Source organism: Leptosomus discolor, chromosome 10, assembly GCF_034619465.1.
Source record: "Leptosomus discolor isolate bLepDis1 chromosome 10, bLepDis1.hap2, whole genome shotgun sequence".
Taxonomy (NCBI): domain Eukaryota; kingdom Metazoa; phylum Chordata; class Aves; order Leptosomiformes; family Leptosomidae; genus Leptosomus; species Leptosomus discolor.
This window is the reverse complement of record NC_141400.1, coordinates 15,848,645-15,870,013: the sequence shown is the minus strand read 5'-3', so window position 1 is coordinate 15,870,013 and position 21,369 is coordinate 15,848,645. Positions and strand designations below refer to the sequence as shown.

The 21,369-nt window shown below is 43.1% G+C and overlaps 1 protein-coding gene across 1 annotated transcript in view; it reads right to left on the bottom strand.

Annotated features, from left to right (window-relative positions):
* ADAMTS2 (ADAM metallopeptidase with thrombospondin type 1 motif 2) overlaps positions 1–21,111 on the bottom strand; it is a 184,253-nt gene extending 163,142 nt beyond the window's left edge. Inside the window, exons 1-2 of the mRNA XM_086470842.1 lie at positions 21,024–21,111; positions 19,691–20,052 (exon numbers count right to left, since the gene is read on the bottom strand). Coding sequence (XP_086326968.1) covers positions 19,691–20,052; positions 21,024–21,111 — 450 coding nt within the window. The remainder of the gene's footprint in view (positions 1–19,690; positions 20,053–21,023) is intronic.
* Positions 21,112–21,369: the final 258 nt, after the last annotated feature.

The following is a 21,369-nucleotide window of genomic DNA, read 5'->3' as shown; positions in this document are numbered from 1 at the left end:
AATTGTCAGTTGGATTAGACTGCACTTAACCTGGAAAGGGTTCACCATTTACTGGTGAAGCAACACAGCAGCAGAGAGAGATCTGGTGTTCATCACTGTCCAAAGCCTATGTGCGTCCACGGTCAAGAACAACTCTGCTGAACATGGTCCCACTTGAGAAGCAGGTGCCCATGTGAAAAGTCAAGGAATCAGCCGAAAAACACACAGTGCAGAGAATCAGACACAGAATCCACAGACAAACAGCCCTAGGAAAAAAATTCAGACTTTGAGTTAGAGTTGGGCAAACCAGCCTTTGAGCTGGGAGCAGGAATCTGTGTCCCGTTGCTTGATTTATTTTGAGTTCAGTGAAACAGGACTTCTTACATTCTTTGTCAACAAGCAGGAGGTATGAATTGTATCTGATTCCATCACCTTCCCCTAACTTCAACTACCTGCAAAGAACACAGTTTTTGGCAATTTCACTCAGGTCCAAAGAGGTAGCAGTATGTGTAAACGCTTTATAGTTTAAAATGTCACATGTTGATGGTGACAAGTTCAAGACTCAAGAAGAGGTTGCTATGGAAACATGCTGTATTGCCTGGAACATAAGGCAACATTTTACATTGAAAAAAGGAAAACTTGGACCAACGGTTGCCAAATTAGGTTTTGGGTGGGGAAAAATTAGTTTGTGATTTGTTCTCAGACAGAAATATTTTAATTTAGAAACAATGAAGCTAAATGTGAATATATTTTGGATTGTTTCCCTTGCCTCAGAACAAAAAGTTATCTTACATGGAAAGACTTTCTTTTGCAGTCCATATACAGCAAATCCATCCCTACATTCCCATGTGTTGGAGTCTCCATCTATTTCCTTTTATAATTAATGAAATCACTTTAATGGATGGTCACATTCTTTGAAGAGTTAATCCCTTAACTCTTCTGTAACCTTACTTATCTGTGTACCCACATCGGCCAACAGAATTAACACACGAATAGAATTGATCAGAAATGTGCAGAATTGCATCCTTGAGCAGTCAAGCAGCTCTTAGTTACTTTATAAGCCCCCTTTTATAACCTGTCACCATTGCAAGGTGACGCCTGCCCTTCTGGGGTATTGCTGTGCAGTGGCATCCTTCAGTGACAATCTCTTCTGCTTCATTCCCCTGCCCTCTCAACAAACACAAAAACAATTTTAAATTCCCCAAACAACAGTTTAACTCTGCAGGCTCCATCAAAAGCTTGATTTTATGACACAATTCCCACATGCCCATTTCCTCAAAAGAAAAAAAAAATCTTCCCAATTAATTTTCTCACATAAAACATATAGCTGGAAGAACTTTTTTTTTCTGGAAACTTTCTATTAAGTAACCACTGGATTTGAAAGAAGATTTAAAAAAATACACATAAACAGGAGAGGTAAGGTTATACTTTAGACATTTTACTTTTGGAGGCACAGAAGAAAGTTTGAGTTGTTAAGCCTGAGACCAATTCCTTCATCCTTTTCTATTTTGAGTATTCTAGGAAATTTCATTTTACTAGGGCACTTATTTGTTTTGGATTTTTAGCTATCACAGAAGTGATAAATCTACAAATCTACAATTCACCTTACATATCTCCAAACAGCAGCTGATGAAACCTCCACAATTTTTGCAAACAAGAGGCCAAGACATGCTTACAAACACAGAAGACAGCATCGTGGCATCATGGTGTCATCATCAACGTTTTTTCTTGGTAACTTTAATAAAAATGTAAAACAAGTTGCAGACAATATTTCTTCATAAATACCTGAGCAGCAAAGGTGGGGAAAACCTCTTTTTTGCTAAGTTTAAGAGGGAGGATGTTCCGTAAACACCAGCAAGCCTGAAGACAAACATCTGAAATGTAAATAACCTTGTGTACTGGCACAAGAGCACTACCCTGCTTCGTAAACGCATCAGCAGGCAAACAAGACCAGAAAGATGGTTTTAGAAAATTTCTGATTTAGGGTTGTATTTTCAAAGATGCCTAAGGAGAACTGACATCCAAGCACAGATGGGCATCTAGCCTTCTCAGAACTTCAGCTTACATGGTTACAGCTGAATCCCAGCACTTCCGACTTGTTTAAAATGTGGAGGTTTTTCCAGCCATCCCTCTGTCACAAGGAAACTCCTATAAATGTGTTTTGCAAGTACTGAGCTGGGTATCTCAACAGCGCCGTAGGCCACTGAATTCAAGGGCTACTCCTGCCACCCAGGTAAAATGGGTCACAGCAATAGGAACGAGGAACAGCATTTCTGAGGTTTAAATGCCAGATCATTTCTGCATCCACCCAGCAGCACATATAAATTCATTTATTGCTGTATTTTTAACCTGTCTGTACATGATTAATTTTGTGGCTAGTTCCATAATAGCCTTTTTAAGTTTTTTTTTTTTTTAAATGTAACTCATTTTTTATGCAGACTTTCCAGATGTGTAGTACATGAACTTTTCCTCTTACCTTCTACTTATAGCATCAGTAGCACTGAAAAACTGTTTCTCCTTTCTTTGGAATCTAAAAACTCTGTGTTCCTTAAAAACCCCTACAAGAATATTCAAGCAAAATAAGTGTAAATTCTTAACACTTGACTTTGATATTGTGTAAAGCCTACCTTTCTCTTCTGTCACACCTCACTGCTCTTTTTTCTTATTATTACCTCCATTGAATAAATGTGTCTATGAAAACTGGTAAATAGGCAGGACAAATATAACGATCTTTATAAATTCAGTTCTCTTAAAATTCCACAGTTGTATCTATCTCAAAAGGACTGAGGCACAGAAATATGGAAAAGCTCATCGGTGAAGATATTGAGACTTTGGCTGCAGTTCACTCAACTTCACAGCGTTCATCACAACAGTATTTGGCTCTCTTCTGTTTTCTTCACTGCTAATGGATACTTTACTATTTAATTAGTGCAGCATGATCCAAATCCCATCAAAGTCAATAAAACTCTTTTCATTTACGTTAATGGGCTTTGGACCAATTCCTGAATTAGTACCAGAATCAAATAAAACACCCCTAGGAAAAGAATAGATACACCCAGCTTACACTTTAAAGTACAATCTTAAAACCTTCCTAAGGTTTTTACTCGCTTTAAAGTAAATCTCATTATTGAACATCTCATGAAACCAGCTGGACAGCCCTTTTTTACCAGTCTGATTAAAGTGCCAGAAGGAATCTAAGCGTATGCACTGCTTCGCCACAAAAAACCTTCCCGCAATTAGGACAGCAAAAGGTTAGATCTTCCTAAAGGGATTCCTGTGGCTCCTACATTGTGCAAGGACATGAGGGTTCACCCTGCGGGAAGGTAGATTTGGCAGTAGAACTGTATTTAAAAGGTCCTGCCCCAGGACACTTGTTATTTCTCTGGCACCACCTTAGTTTTGCCAACACAGCTGTCTGTTGTGCTGCTCTGAAGAAAACTCCACCAACCCATTAAGGCTGTTTGGCCAAACGACATCCAAACCTGACCAAGTGGCACTAAGACAGTCAATGCCTGACTGAAGAAGGCTCTGTTCAGTGGAGCAGTCAGTATTGTATGTAACACGGCTGAGTTTCCATAACCACTTTAATCAAATTAGCAGGAGGGAGCACCAGCTATTTTTATCAGAGAGGAGGCTTTCTGCTCTTAGACTATACCCTAGTTGCTGCAGAAACTAGTGAACCACAAAGCAAGCAAAATGATACTATGTAAACAGGGATATTAAACCTCTTCTGATACTTTTGACCCGATTTGGCAATACCAACCAAGCTGCACAAAGCCACTGCATCATTCCTTACGTAGCAGCATGCTTTAATTGACCAGTACATTAAACATCAAAGCTTTTTGCAAAGTTTGACCACAGAAATCACATTCAGAAATCACATCCCACCGGTGCTGACTCAGCAGCAGAGCCACAGAATACTCTTTCCGATCCCTATAAGCCCAAACACAAGAACCAAACCTGTGCTGTTGGTTTGGGCTTTTTTTATTATTATTTCACATTAGTCCAGTCTGGCAGCACAGCAGGCTGGGAGACAACTTTCCCTGAAAATAGCTTTGGCAGAACATTAATAGAAGAGGAAGAAAATTCAAGATGAGGATGAGAGGTGCTTCAGTCCCTTCTGGGCTGGAGCTGTGAACCCTTCCCATGGAATCAATCACAGCAGCTCTGGAGGGAACTGTCCTGCAGCACATGGGATGTGTTGGTGATGCACGCACGTGTCTGCAGCTCTCTGCTCCCATTTGCCCAGCGCCTTTGGGCAGCCCTGACTCACCTCGTACCATCACGTGTACTGGTTTGTGGGATGCAAGAAGTTCAGGTTGTTCTCAAATGGAGTCAGTATTGCAGCCCTGCCCTGCAGACTGGCACTGAGGACAAATGGGGACATCACTTCTTGCTTCATTCTTCCTTCTTGAGGTACTTGTTAAAGGAGAATATTCACTGAACACGGATTTCATTGTGAATAGCCAAGCAGCACAGTATTTTCTGATTGTTCCTGCTGCATGGACTACTCATAAGCCATTCTCATCACCTCAGCACTCCAGTGCCAGTGCTCAGCAGCCTGTCCTGCTGACACTGATCAGATGTCTCTAACTGCTCTTTCCTTCAGCCTTTTTTCTGACCCGTCCCTTCCTCTCCCCCAAAACACACACAGAGACAGTCATCTGGCTGCTACAAACACTACGCTCCTCCACAGGAACCACTGTGCATTTTTCTCCGGTGAAGGAATTATTTCCAGCTCATGAAAAGGAAAGCAGTACTGCCCACCAGCAGCCTGTGGTGAGGTAGACTTTCAAATAATCTGTGGAGCTCTGGAATTCAAACCCATTAACTGTGGTGGAAGGCACTAACCACCTCCTGGCAGCACTTTCAAAGATGGCCACTTGCGCCACATTGCTCAGCAAAGGAGCGATGCTGAGGAGGTCTCTGGCTTTGTGAGGGCGAGGAATGAAAATACACTGGCTCAACCATCACCTAGAATCAGCTTTGGTGAGGACATCATCACAATGAGGAAGCTGCTTCCGCACAGACCAAAAAACACGAGTTTTAGGGCTAATCTAGCCAGTGCACCATACTGCCCTCTGGCACTGCCTAGTGCTTTCCTGTTTCAAGAAGCACTTAAGTTATAGATAACATAGTTGATTACCTGTGATAGTATATTTTGAGTACGTTCATGGAGTAAGTCTATTCACAGAATCAACCTTATTGTTTTCCACAGCTTTCCTCTGAAGCTGTGGCCAAACACAGACAGAACGCCCCCCTGGCAATACTCACTAGGTTCTCATCCACATTTAGCCTGTACCCTGGGCTAAAGCATAACAGTTGCTCCATCACCCAACAACCCCTCACCAGCCAGGAGGGGAATCAGGAGAAAGGAGAGCAGACCCATGGGTAGAAGTGAGAACAGATTTTAATGAGATAACACCAATACCAACAGAAATATAGTTATACTCAGCCAAATGAATATCCAGTTGTCACAATCAACCAGAAATCTGTCCTCAGGAGCAGGGAGAAGTCAGAGAAACAAGAGGAAACCCAGCAGGAACCCCACAAGAGCTCCCCTTCCTCAGCCAACCTTCCCCCTTTATATTGCACATGACATTATGGCAGGGGCTACCCCTGTAACTCACTCAGGTCAGCTGCCCTGGCTGACTCAAAACTGCTAACAGCCTGCCTAGCATGGCTGGCCTGGGATTCTAACCCAGCCAAACCAGGACAGCGGTTCAAAAAATGATGCTGAAGTTTAACAGAACTTTGTTTAGTGCTTTTCTAAAAGGCTGGAGAAAAGGCTGGCAAGGCAGCACGCTGCCAAATGGGCAGCTTTAGGACAAGATGCTCAATGTGTGTTTCTGTTGCTGTGTTCTGCTCCCTCATGACACTGCAGCATCACAGAGAAGCTGTAAGGTCACCTTCCACTAATTAGAAGTAGACAAAAGTGCAACTCCACTGAAGCATCTCAATGCAATTTCAAAACTTCTCTGAGTTCCAAGTTGGATAAAATGTTCCAGCACTTTCTAATCCATGTTCAGTCATCCTCTTTGCGTGCTAACAACTCCTCCATGCAGCACCCTATGAAAGATCAGAACTTTCTCAGAGGAGACAGAGGTCTATCTTTATCGTTCTTTCCAAGGATAATTTAAAGCACCTCAGATTTGTCACCAATAGCATATGGGTCACTAAGCAGCCTCCATATATGAGGTTCTGCCTGTGACTCTGCCTTTAATTAAGAATGTGCTGTTCTAACAACAAAATTAAATTTAAACTTAAGGATTTGGTAGACTCGTTGCACTTATCAACATTGTACTAAGTCAAAGCAATGGACTCTGTGGGGTGGAAGAGATATATAGAGGATTAAACTTAACCCAATAGGTCTCTGACATGAATGAAAAGTGGTCTTAATATAAACAAATATAAAATGAAAAGAGAAAAAGCCAACAGTTTTCCACAGTTGGACACCTAGAACATACTGTAAGACTTGCAAGTAACGATTCAATATTCCAAAATTATATCCTTGGGTTAAAAATTGCGTGGAGTTCATTCTGGAAGTGCACTATATGTCACCTAGGCACAAACATTTCTTAAATCCACAAGTCAAAGCAAACACCTCTTTCAATCACCCCAAAGGAACACAAAATTGCCAGAAGCAGCTAAACCCTTCAAAGACCTAAGTATATCTGTCACAGATGAATTTCACATTACTAACATTGTATTTATTCAACAGTTTTGCCAGTGGTGTCATGATTTCTACAGGCTTGCATAATAACATGAAAATGTCACAAAAATTACGTCAGAATGGTAGTTCAGAGACAGGAAGCCATAAGCCCTTCAGTGAGCCCAAACTTTTGCAGGAGAACAAGCAGCGCTCACAGCTGTATCTTTAACCCATCTACCCATTGATGTCCAAGGGCTCTGAGAACCTACAAAGACGCAGTGATCCCTGGGCTCCTCTTCCAATGCATTTCTCTGTTTCCAAATATGTAAACAAATCCTGAATACATTACTTAACAAAATCCCGCGTTAATAGCGCATACACATTCACAGATCTTGTGTGTCCTGCTGCCTCCCAGGAACGAGCGTGTCTCTTTTTGCAAATCACAGTTGCCTGCAATCCAGACTGTCAGAGGAGGGCATGTCACCAGAAGAGTGTGAAAACATCTAATTACATAAGACCAGGTCCTCGGCTAATGCAAAGTGACAGAGCTCCCAGAAATCCATGGAGACAGGATGATGCAGATTAGCAGAGGTTTGGCTCATTAGAATTGAATCAACCTAACTTCTAGTTTTTGCATCCAGTTACAGATTGTTGGACTCCTGACCACCAGAATCTCAGAGGGCAATGGAGAGTTGACCGGAGATTGCATCAGGGAAAGTAAACTCCAGTTTGGCTAGAAGCGTATTTATGATCCAGGAGTTTCAATTAGCTGTTGCTGAGTTATCACGAAAGTCTGTTGAACAGATGTGCAATTAGAGCTTTTCTCATGTTGTTCTCTATCATAACTTGGGGTTTTTTTGATTTGGGGGGGTTGGATTTGTCATTTGGAGGTCTTTTTGAAACTGATGATAGTTTCATTGAGGTCAGAGCTAATACCCTCAGGCAGAGAAAGCTCTTCCCACCATCACACTGCCAGCAATGCAGAAGCAAAGAGGGTCAATCTCAGTAAGCAGGGAAATCTTTCTCCTTTCTGGCCCCATCTTCACAGGAAGGAGACAGAAGAGCTGTCAGAATGAGCCTGCAAATTCAAGGCAGCTGGAATTGCTTCATCCTCCTGGCACAGACAAGAGAAGGGTTTCTCCTGATCCCTCCCCCTTGCTTAATGCATCACCTCTTCTGTGGTGGGGATGTGGTGTGAGGCAGAAGGGGAAGAAGGTTTAGCAGAGCTATTTCAGTTTTAGAAGCATGCAGTTCTGTCCTGTTCCATCCAGCAATGGGAAAAGCTGCACTTGAGCCTCTCGTATTTGCCTCCCTCACCATCACCACCGCACCAGGGTACAGAGGACAAGGTGAAAGACAAGGTTATGATGTGGAATACTCCATGGCCTGCTTTTTGTCCCAAATTCTTTGCTAATGAACCTGCCAAATGAAGCCAGTGAAACTAAACATGCTCAGTTCAGTCATTTTGGAACAAAACCCAAAAATCAGCTACTTGCCATGGGACCTCCCAGGCCTTTATGCAAAATGATGCTGGACCACGGCATAAAAATTGACGTAGATCTGATTTTTCTGCATGATCCTTTGTTTAGAGAAATGCAAGACTATACTACATTTTCACAGGTTCAGCATTTTGATTCTATTTTATAAGATGCACATGATTATTGTTGGCCTTAATTTGACTGCAGTGAACTGACTTTATTTTCATAGTAAATTCATTACCCTTTCCTACCAAGGAGTTTAAATCAATTCAAAACATCTAAACATCTTGTAAATTGTCTTGTCTTTCTCTGCTTGTCCATTACTGAGTCAGACTGAGCTTCATATTTCTCTTTCAGAGTGGTAAATCAACCTTTGATTAATCACATTTTTACACTGACTGCTTATGTCAACCTTAATGTGCTGTAACTTTGCAAAGAAAACTTTGCAAACCTTTAGCATTTATTTGGGAATTAAACATTTTGTTTTACTGATGAATGTTGGATCTGCCATTTTCACTATGAAACCTAAGACTATTAGGAAACTGATTTCAAGCTTCGTTATAAATCTGAAATCAATCCAAATTCATCCCTAAAACTTCTTCATCCCCAACCTCTTTACTGTTATTAAACTGAGGTGGTGTAAAATTTGTGCTTCCGAATTTTGGGGGTGTTTTTGTTCCCAATAGGTAAAAGATTGTGATCTTAGGTAGGTTCACACTGGTCTACAGAAAGGTGTTTTGAAAAGTTTCAAAGCCATATTTTTATCTAGCTATTACTTACTTTGTTTACGTATACGAAAATTTTTAGACATTTTCAGCCTTGTAAGGTTCAAAGCCTGCCAGCTTCCAATATAACTCCTGTCACGTGAGAGAGTGTTGGCACGTGAAAGACTCTTGGCCCAGCTCAGCTGTCTTCATCATCAGGTAGTGATTTATTTCTCAAAGACTGTTTTTTAAATACATTCTGGTTTGCAGAATGCTTTCCAAACAACATCTCTCACATTCCTTCCACAGCTCCTCTGCTTGGGGAAAGAAAAAAGCCTAGCAATTTTAACACTCTGAAGAATCAAGAAGTATATTCTTCTGCGTATGAGTTGGATGAACATGATTTATCCAAAAGCCATGATTTAAAACAAATAAAACCACTATTAAAACAGTAACCACTACCTGTGCTGTATTTATCCTTAGCTAATCTCTGCATTTCCTGCAGGCTCTTTTTCCAGTTCCAAAGTACAGGCTCTGTCCTGTAAATAGGCCTGCTCTTCAACTGATGTAATGGCCGTGGAAGCTGGCCCTTGCACCCGCCTTGGGGGCCACATGCTTGACCACAGGAGAACATGCAAGACGCATCTGCTTAGGACAGGTATTGTACGCTAGTTCTGTCTTCTGCACATGGGGGAAATATCAACAAAATTAGCAAGTCTTTGGAGTAAAATCTGTGCTTTGCCCTCTTCCCTTCTAATTTCTATCATTTTACTGCATTTGTATTAAAATTTAAATGGTTCATTCCTGTGTTTAGCTCTTGAAATGTTTTTCCTCCCAAGAAAATAAGCCTTTTCTCTCCTGTTGGACTTGCCGTATTATTTTTACTTTCTCCATCCTATACTGTACAATATTCATTTTATCACACCAAAAAGCATGTTCAGAAGTACAACTTGAAAAAGAAACTCCTCCTACAGGCCAAATTGTGCAAGAGTAGCACTGGATCTGCAGGTCCTGTCCTTCTGGGTGCGCAGTGTGAAGGTGCCTTGGGAAGGGTTTGCCCAAGGGGGCTAATACATGCCCAGAGCTCTACTGCACACGCTGGAAGCTGCTGCTGCAGCGCAGCAGTCCACAGGGCACCGAGGGCGGAGGCAGGTCTGAAAGAGGGACCACCCAGCAACAGCGGGAAGCAGGCACAACAGCAGGCTGAGAAGTCTAACTCGGGACTCCTGTAGAAACAGGCTGCATTGGATAGAAAATTCAATCACTCCTGCCATTTCATGGACTGCTTCTTGTAAGTACTGTAGGTGATGGGGTAAAAGAAAAGGCCAGTCTGCTAGTTAGCCATGCAGGTTCTTCTCCACACAAGTCCATTTCATTATTCTTGCAGTGGCAGTAAATCAGAAAACACATTAATAAAGGCTTAAAGACCGAGGGCCAAAATCAAGACGTGGCACAGTGCCGTCCTAAAACCTCAGAAAGATATTTTGCTTTTATGTCCTTTAAAGACCAGTTTAAATGTTGACCATATGCCAGGTATTTCCATCCAGTTTTCTTGCTTCAAAAATCTTGTAGAAACAGTTCACCTTCATTAAAGGGCAGTAACAGCAGCTACCTATAGTCAATGGACCTAGTGAAGAGAAATAACTTAAATGCATTAAATTACCTTTATCTAGTTACAGGTAGGAGGAGCTCTTCTTACCCACAAAGATACCAATGATGTTCACCGACTCTTTCTCATTACAGAATTAGTAGATTTCCTGCTTAATTTCAGTAGAAAATAAATTGTAATTTGTCCCCTGAGGTCCACTGGGATAGAGGTTAAACGCTGGGAAAAAGTGGTCTGACCATATAACAAAATTCAAACACAGAGGTGGCAACTACAGGAAAAGTTAAAGGGAATGACAGTAGGAAGGAAGTTCAAGTAGGTTTATTTATAGCTCACCACATCAAAAGAAAAGTGATAATATTGTACTTTGCAGGTATAAGAGTCAGAAAGTACCACGGACCCTGGGCAATTTCAACCTCTGAATTCTCCATAGAGAGCTGCACAAGTGAAGAATTAGTTGTTTTTATTTATTTTGAAGATAAAGGTCACAAGTGCAGCAATAAAGAGGCAAAACATTAAATTTGATATAAACCAATATAAAGGGAATAAGAAACAATATAAACCTGAAAGGAACGCTGATAAACTGTAACACTCTTAGGATACTAAGACCACAGAGTAACAGCAAGTTATATAACTGGGAGTTCAATTTTAGCAAGGCAAAGTTTTGGAAAACAAACAGATCAGTAGATACAGTCCTACAAAGGACATGAAGGAAATAAAAAAAATAAATATATATATATATATATATATAAATTAGTGGTCAGGGCAGGTTTTCTTTGTGAGATCAGAGAGGCTAAAATGATATTGAGCTTACTATGTTCAGTGACTGAACCTCCCCCACTTGAGGGGCAGCCAGCCCATGTAACACATGCCAGCGGACAAACTCTCTCAGAGGGACACACAAGACAGGTGAGATCCCCACCTCTTGCTTTGCTTTTACCATTCAGTAGCTTGTGTTTCCCTCCCCCTGCTTCTCTCACCCTCCCTTCCACCGCCAGAATGACTCTTCTCCTCCCCACAGCAGCAAACTCCACTCCTTTCTCTGATCCCATAACACTCTCCTCCAATGGAGGTAGAATTTTATTGCAAAGTAAAAAAAAAAGTGAAAAACCATCATCCACAGAGCAGAACAATAAGTTTGTCCAAAGCTGCAGTTCCAACTTCTGATGCTCAAAGGCACAAGTCAAGCTCCCTTAGATAGACCCACTTCAAAATCATGACAATAAGGATGTGGTTTTACAATACAGCTTGAGTCTATCTGTTACCGAAGGGGCAATCTCACTTTTCTCCTCAAGCCCAGCTGAGGGCATTCCCATTTTCATCCCTTTGCCTATAAAAATGTCGATCTCACCCCACAGAGACCCAGTTCAAGCAGCAATTCAGTGGTTTGGCCACTCACCCACCAGGTTTAATGTATGGTGGAGTAAGACAAGCAGGGTGCCAGAGCAGGGGAGGAATGGGAGCACAGGATGGGGAGCAGCCAAGGGAACAGGATTACTCCTCTCAGCAGCAATGACGTGTTAAGAGAGACTCATCGGTACTGTAAAACACCACCTTCAAAACAACATACTTGGGATGGTTTCCACTGGCCTGGTGATTTTTGAGACTTCAAGAAACACAACTTGCATCTGTCTTTTCCTTGAGGTACATTCTTACTTTAAAACACTTACTTTAAACAGAAAATAGTTACTTAGAAGAAAAAGTAAAAATTTAATGCTGAGATTCACACTTATGACCCCAGGAACTCCAGATTTGAGGAAAGTACCAGACATTTTGAGACCTGGGAATAACTCAGAAGATCTATAGCAGAGACTGTGATTTAGATATGAGGAAGCAATGTGTTCTTCAGCACTTGAAGAGGACACTCTTCAGTGTTGCAATTTAATAGAACGGTGCTGAAAATAGCGTATGAAATGTGGGCCTTTCATTTTGCAGACTATTAAACTGGGAACCTGCTGTGTCAAGACTCTGCAAACAAAGATGAATTTAAAACACACAGAGATAAAGGGGCTAAAGAAACCAGATGTGATGTGTTAAAGAACTTACTGAAACTTTGGAAGAAGGAAAGCAATAAAGGGAGATGGTGATCTGAAAAAGAGGGTGTGCGCATCAGAGCTATTCATGGGAAGCAAATGCAAGGTTGTGCAACCCCCTACAAGAGACTGAAGACCTACCCCCTGATTCTGTTTTAATCAGACCCAGTATGAGAAATGTCCCAGTGTGCAATTAAGTAACGGCATGACCTGCTTACAAAGCAACAATCACCATTAATAAAAAGTGCTCAGAAGTAGGTCGAATAAAATACTCATGTGATCTGTGGAGAAAAGGTCCTGCTCCATGCAACTGCTGGAATTCTGGTTGATCCAAAAAATGTTGTCCAACCTTCTCTAATAAAGGTAAACATGTAACTCAAAATGTGGGAATGTCTTGCCATTTGCAGGATGTCCTGTTAAATTCTCAGAGAATACTGGAACAACTTGCCGCACCATGAGGAAGCAGTGAGCTGGTAGCTAAGTAAGCTAATAGCATTTTTCGAGGGACACACCTTTGGAAGCTGAAGAGGGACAGACTTCTCAAAATAGATGTTCTGCTTGTCCCAGAAAGTAATCATGACCTTATCAAAATTAGTTACTATATTTGGATCTTTCAAGATGGAAAGCAGAAGGAGCCATTAGGCACATTTTCTTGGATGTACATGGTTTAATACTCTGATTGGAAAGTTAGTTGTGTGGTCAAAGAGAATAGTACAGCTGAGGTACTACTACAATGAGGACAAAGCAATACAAAGTCAAAGAGAACATAAGGAAATACCTATCTTTTATCCAAAGGCCTACAACATACCACAAAGATACCGTTTTTGATTGCCTGAGGATATTCTGTCCAGATGGTGCCCACCTGTATGAGGTAGGAAACTACTTACTCTGCTCTCAGATAAAAGGTAGGTGAGATGATCCATATACACAAGATGCAAAGAAAAAAAATAGTACTTACTGATGACACAGTCTTTTTTAAGGACAGCAAAATGAGGATAATTTACTCCAGTTAGAGGCTGAATCATAGTGTTTACACTCTCTGTGTTTCAGCCTGTAACTTTTAAAAGGGAAAGTCTCTGCAATTTGCACAGCAGAAGGGGCTGTCCAACAAGGCTAGTGTTGGCCAGGGACAAGAACAGTAGAAACCCAGAGAATGGGTTATGAAGTGAAGCCGGCGTACTGTGAAAATATATGGATATGCTTACACGTCAGGCATCGAAATAGCTCCATTGCTTTCCGTCAGGCAACACAGGTCTTTTCTATCACGTGTGTGGATGTGGATGTGCAGTCAGGCTGTGATTGCGCTAAAACTTACATACACGCTTGGCTTGAACATGTAGAGACCCCAGTTGAATTCAAAAGACCGTGTGGGTTAATGGAAATCCCACTGTAATCAATCTGCAGAGGAAGGGTTGCTGTTTTCTCAAAGAGAATAGTTTTTAAATTTTGCTCTATACTGTGTCACACAAATTATCTGCATCTCTTCTGCCACTGTATTACAGTACTACTTGTCCAAAAAGCAAAAAGCCCACTAGTTTTTGCCATTACACAAAAAACAGATCGCAACTTTGGTTTGGTCTTCTTTTTAATTTAAAGAGAAAATGCTCCCAAATGAAGAGATTATATATGCCAATTTTAATCCACTAAAAATGGATGCAACCCAATCATAATGTAAATGCTAAGAACTTACCATAGAAAAAAGAATTACTGAAATTATTTGTAGCAGGCATCTGTTTTAACTCTCAGGCACTTGACCTGACCAGACTTTGAAGACAATATTGCGCTACCTTGAGTTCTGCTTTTTTGCTACATCACAAACCAGTGTAATCCAAAAAACAGATAAAACAGAAACAAAACTAAATTGTAAATCCATATGAAAGCAGGAGATGGATATCTAAAAGGAAAAATAACACAGTTATATAAGCATGTTTGTCTTCTCCTGGTGTATTCTTTGTGAGCAGATCCCTCACCCTCTTATCCAGGCAAATTATATGATCCACCTAAGGTGAGTTAGACTCAACTTCAGCTCTGTGGCCAGTTCCAGGAAAGCATCTCTGTCAGGAAGATATTTAAGAATATAACCTTAAAACTCACTGACTTCAAAGAGCTCAAGCGCACACTCAAAGAGAAGCAGGATTATACCAAACAAGGATAGACTTCACAAGGTGTTTAAATGTCTTCAGGAATGGAGGGAACATGGCAGGAGGAAAGTGGGTTATATTCCCCCCAGGAAGGAGAAAGGCGGCCATTTCACATGGGTATTTGGAATTGCTCTTAGGAAACACCATTGACTGAATCTGGAACCTGAGCTCCTACATATACAATTTACAAATTGTAAAGATTGCAAAAACAAACAAACAAAAAATCCATTATCTGACTTTAAAACAGTAAATAAAACACTAATAATGCAAATAATACATAACAAAGTCTTGGGACAACTGACAGACACGCACTTACATTGCCAGCAGCCAAAGCACCCATCAACTCCTGAAGATTCATGACTGGCTAGTAAAGAGAATGGATCACCACAAACCCACCCAGGTCAGCCCAGTACTGCAGTTACTATTAGCATTGGGCATGAGTCTGAAAAGCACTGCTGGCGTCCCAAGCATTTCTAGAAGAAATAGCACCTGGGCAAGCAGCCAGCCACCAGGCTTCTCTCAAACGGCTTGCGAGGGTTATTGCAGCATACAGCAAAGACTGAAATGTTGTAGAGCAAACCCTGCCTAGTTCATCACATAAGAAGAAACACTTATGTCCATTATACTAGTAAGATGACTACGGCTTGGTACCCCAAGACATGAATCACAGAATCATAGAATACCAGGTTGGAAGGGACCTCAAGGATCATCTGGTCCAACCTTTCTTGAGAAAAGCACGGTCTAGATAAGATGGTCCAGCACCCTGTCCAGCTGAAAATGTAATGCTTACATGTAATGCTTACAGCTCCATGAGAAAACATACAACCATAGATGTCCTGAATAGCTTACTTTCTGTATGTCTACTTCTAATAACTTTCCATTTTAACGACAATATAGTGAAATTTTTGGACAGCTGATATTTTAACTTTAAGAGGATTATACTAATGAAGCAGAGCTAAGACACAATGTAGTGTTACTGAAACCAATGTTCCTCTATTTGCTTCAGTGGGTGCTAGATCATACTGATTATTCAACATGAAGCTGTGATCTTCAGTCTTTTAGGATCCCGTCAGTAAGTTTGGCTCTGCACTGCAGCCTAATTTAATCATGTGCTCCTTATCCATACCAGAAGTTGTGCTGATACTGTGTTCCTCCTGCACCTGCTTGTGTTTAAGCACATATTCTAGTCCAAAGATACAAATGTTACAAGAAGACTGGGAGAGAGTTTACGTCTCTGAAGTTCCACGACCAAGTATTGCCATCCTGTCAACCTGCAGAAGACATTTTTGGCACATCTGCCTCAAGCACTGCAGAAGTATTTATCAAAATAAGACATTCAGATGCATAAAGAGTTCTTCTACAACAACAGGTTCATCTGCTGGGGTGAAGAAAGAGAGTTCCCACAGTTCAGGGAATCTAACTCTTTGTTTTATGGCATTTTTACAGCCTCCAACCACTTCTCCTTCACAACTAAGCCTTGGAGAGGACAGCCAGCTCCCTCATCCATCAGCTGCATCCACAAGTAAGGATCTGGACAAGGATCAAGAAGGTACTCAAAGTGCCTGTCTTCCACAAGAGTCTGCTGGCCACAGACAGCTGACCATGTTGGTTATGTACACTCAGTGGAAAATCAGTTTCAATGCTATCACGCCAACCAAGATGATACCAAGTTGTCCAGAATGTTTTTATCTTAAGTGGGAAAGCTTTCACAAAAAAATTTTTTTTAGTATGGTAAAAACCACATCCATAATTCAGAGAGCTGTTAGAAAAGCTATTGATTAGCTTCAACTTTCCAATGATTTGTAAAGACCCATTTCAGCTCTGAAAACACCTAAATTGCACACTTCAGAAGTTCTCTTCATCTATCTCTGATTTGATTTTTAGGTCAATAAAATTAATTTTGTCATTGACTTCTGTTACAGAAAACTAGGAGTACCCAAACTAACTGTGTATCATCTCCTCAGGGCAGCAAATAATTCTGCATATGCATTCACTGTACTTTTTCATTTTTCAGAATTATTGCAGATTAAAAACCTTCATCATTTATAGTATAGTTCAAAAATCTGTTCACAGATCTCCTATTTTCATGTAAATGCCTTCCAACAACTTCTCATTTTGGCAGTACCAACACCACCAGACAGACTCTTCCCAGACAATAACTGGAAAATAAGACACAGTTGGCAGTAAAGTGCAAACCAAAGGGGATGTTCAGAAGAAATAACATCAGAAGTTGGCAAGGTGGCAGATGCATTCACTGACTTGAACCAGATTCAGTCAACAAAAGTTTGCAATGCAAAGATCAAACTATGAAACTTCAATTCAAATATTATTTCAGCTCTAATGCCTGGAAGCAGAAGCTGGAAGCCCACCAGAAGCACAGACAGATGTCAAACCACCTTCAAAAGCAAGCACTTCAAGAAAACACTAGGAATTAAACGAAGCAAGTTTGTTACAAACAACTCTAACACTTGTCAGTTGACAACTCAGTTGTCATAGAACCACAGAATCATTTAGGTCGGAAAAGACTTTTAGGATCATCGAGTCCAACCACTCCACCATCCCTATCTCCAGGGGAATCTAGAAAAGGAGGTGGAAATATTTGCAGTATGTTAGGAACATTGGCCGTGGCATGTATATTGTTAGGCAACTGAAAGAAAATCCATGATACTACAGAATGTCACCACTGAAGAGTAAACTAGCTGTGAAGAAAAAAATAGACATAGAAAACCAGTTCAGAATAGCCTTGTCCAGGTCTTCATTCACATCTGAAATACCAATAAACCTGAGAATAACATACAGCCCAGTGGTCTCTAAGAATGTCTAGCTAGCAGTACATTGCTCCAGAGGCTCTTCAATATTCCTTGCAAACATAAGAAATAAAAAGGTAAATCGAGAGAAGTTAAGTGCAGTATTAACTTCAGTGGGTTGGTTGCTCATTAGTGCTGTCGCTCCACCAGCGGCTTTTGGGGAACCACTAGCATCATTTCTTGGGGTTTGTGTAATTCTATTGATATCTGTTTTAAACTCTCCCCCCACAAAAAGAAAGAAACTGAGATAGAGGGAATGGGTAGAGATGGAACATAGTACTCAAGGGACTGGAGTTCAATTTGTTGTTCCACAACAGATTTATGGCACAATCTCAGGGAAATCATTCCAGCCAGATGCTTAAAGGTATTGAGGAAATGCTTCCTGCAGGAAGGCTTCAGCCACCTGGGCAAAACCAAACATGATCTCTGCCCTGCCACATTTACAATGTAGAGAGGACTGGAGGAAACAGTGAGCCACTTCCAAAAGTACTAGCAGAATCACAGAAGCTGTAGTGCCATGCAAGAATGAGCGTGACACCCAGATTAAAGTATGGCAGCTCCCGCGCTAGACCAACTGTCCTGCTTCTTCTAATGAAAAGAAGAATGCTGGAAAGAGACAGGCACACAGGTTGTGGATACAGATTGAAAACTAAAATTCTTTTGGCAGCTTTCTGGATCCTAGCCATTTTAGAGTGCCACTGAATTGAGGCCTGGCTTCCTCCCTTTGTGTTTGAGAAATTATTTACAAATGCAAAAAGAGCAGCATTTTATAAACACTTTGTCATTTACACATGCAACATGAGGCCTTGGACCTTTGGAGTCTTACTCGTGCTTTGGCTTTAACTCCTGCTATATTTTATCGTAACTCTCTTCTCCAAACATAAGGAGGCCACACACTCTGGCTAATGCTGGGAGGAAGAAGGAACAAGCTCCCCCACTGCCCTTATAGCCAACATCTGTGCCAACGAGAAGAGCACAAGGCAAGCCGCAGCCATCAACAGGATCATCCTCCGCCTCTCAGCACAGATGAACAAGGAAGAAGAGCTTTGACTCCACCCCAGCTCTGCCATGCCCAGAGCAAGTAAATTTTGCCTTACACAAAATAATCTGTGCTAGATATGGGGAGAGCAAAGAACTTCCTTTTCCCGCACCAGAGGCAGGCCTGCGGGCTCATACTCTGCTTTCTGAATTGCTCTTCTTGCTCAGCCCTGGTGTTCCTCTTGCCCCCAGCTGCCCACATCTAACCGCAATATTAAAGCTTGCTTCTCCAAACAGGAATGCACACAGCTAGGAGAAACCACAGGAAAGGAAAGAGTTAAGGGGAAAAGTATTTGATTCCCTTCCATTCTCAGATAGCCAACATGCTACCTCCATACATGTTATCTTCTTGGCACAGCAAATGAACAACTTTCTAGGATTAAATAAATAGAAATACAACTGACTCATACTGGCTTTTTATGCAGAGAACAGAATGCATTAAATTAAGTAATCTCAAAATTACGAACTCTAAAGGGTATAGCAAGAAAATATTGGCTGGATAAACTATTCATTATCAAAAATATAGCCCTTTTCTCAAGAAACAAACTGCTGTGCAGTAATTACTGTTCAAATGACAGTACGACAGTTTTGGATGTCAGGGACAAACAGTTGTAATTTGACTGCTGAACATGCACACCAGAACAGAAAACTGCAGCAAGTTCTAAAACACACAGCCTTGCAAAATGTATCACAGGAGCTGATTTGCTTGTAAAACTCAAACTCTTCTGCAAATTTCCATCAATCACTTGATTAGGCACTGAAACTCACTGAGTGAAAGATCCATGAAAACAGACTCTGAATAAATTAAAATTTTCCAGCGCAAAAAACATATTTTACCTATCCAATCTGTTTCCAGCGCAGTCCAGCCCTTTATTTGGGATCAACTCTTCTAAAATTGCCCTTCACAGACTGGAAGTGAAAAGCGGAATAGGATGCCAAGAACATGCCATTTCATCCTGTTTCAAAGCGTCAAACACCTCAAGTAACTTTACCACAAATCAACATAAATCCTGCCTTCAGCTGCTCTGTTCCAGAGTAGCTGCCACAGAGCATGTGCTCAAACTTCTAGTGCCACTGTCTGTAAAGCAGTGCCTGGTGCAGCGCAGCTATTCCCACACAAGGGAACATTAGTTAATTTGCATTCACAGTTACCATATGAGGTGTGAGTTTCTGACAGTCCACACATTTTTATATTTAAAGACTGTAGGAAATTAATGTAATTATCTTTGATATAATAACAAAATTAACTTACCAGCCCGTCACAATTGCTGATAGCAACTGAAGCATTTGGCAAATCAGTGATATCCCCAACATAGAGGCAATTCCCATAGAGAGGTTCAACGCGAGTCTCATCAGAGTCCTCCTGCCATTCAACTGTTGCTCCAGGGGCCACGAGCCTGGAGTTTGGCCGCAACCTGAAGTGAAACTCTCTTCCAAAAACGGTGACATTGTAAAATATTTGCTCATTTGCTGCTTCATGTTGCAAGTCCTCCGCAGCTCTCCTGAAGCGTGCTTTTGGCGGTCCAGACACTAAGTGGGATAGGAACCTGCCCTCTGAATCGGTGCTGGTGGGGATGACAAGGCTGTACTCCTCTATATTCCTCAGAATTGGATCTTTACAGGGAGAAAGCAAGAGAGGAGAGCGATACTAGAACTAAACACATCCTGATGCCGCGGGACTTTTATTCCATTATTCATTAGCACAGCAGACACTTACATAAGGCAGATGGACACTGCACTCTGTACAGGCACTTCATTGGCCGGCATGAAGTATGCAGAGTTCATTCAAACTTGCCTTTTGCTCCCCAAAACACCAGACGGCAGCGTAAGCCTCCCCACACAGCAGGAACCCTCCATTCCCGCCCATGCAGCGGGGTCCCGCTACCCTCTGCCCACCCAGCCGGGACCCCGCACCCCTCCCCACCCGGTCGGTGCCCGGGACGCCTGGGGGACTTTGGGGCTACCCAGGCTGCCAGCGGTGATGTGAGGGCGCTGATCCAGTTCGGAACTGCTCAGAGGGGCAGGGGTAGGGGCTTGGTTTGCAGGTGGCAAGCCTGCAAGGGAAAGGCACGTCCCTCAAACTACCCCCGGTGCGGCGGGGATGAGTCGACTGGTGGCAGGGACGCCCCGGGCAGCGACCGGCAGCGGTCTCAGCGGGAGCCCCGAGAGTTTCGGACGGCGGCGATGGCCGGGGCAGGAGGAGGAGGAGGCGGCAGACGAGCTGCCATGTGCTTCATCCCGCACGGGGAACTCCAGGCACCGAGCCCTGCCCGCCGGGGCTCGCCCCCTCCGCGGGGCCGGCAGCGAGCGGGCGGCCGCGGGGCTACGGGCAGCGGCGCAGCGCTGTCACCGCCGGCGGGGCTCCCGCGTCCTTCCCCGCCGGCAGCGCCGGTGCCCCCGTCCCCGCCGCCGCTCGCGGAAAACAACTGGAAACCCGGCAAAAGTAGCCGCAGAAGAAGTTCAAGGGGAGCGGAAAGCCGCGGGGAGGCGAGCCGCGACTTCAGACGGGCGGGCTGCGAGGCGCCGGCGGGGCAAAGCGAGCCGCCCAAAGGCGGCGGGGGCGGCCGCGGCGGCGGGAGACCTACCTCTGTCCCCGGGGCGCCGCAGGGCGCCGGCGGGCAGGGCGAGCGCGCAGCAGAGCAGGACGCAGGCGATGCCCGCGGGAGGGTCCATCGCGGCGGCCCCGGCCCGACGCGGGGGGCCGGCGCCCGGGCTGCCCGCAGCCGGCCGAGCGCCGCGCCCGCCCGCAGCCTGGGGCGGGCCAGGCGGGTAACCCCGCTCCGCTCCTCTCCGCGCCGCTCAGCGCTGCCCCGCGCCCCGCCGCCCGCGCATTCGCCCAGCCGCAGCGGCAGCGGCAGTGGCGGCCGGCGCTCCCGGCTCGCAGCGAAGCAGAGACACCAGGAGGCGGCGGGGGTATAATACTGGAAACAT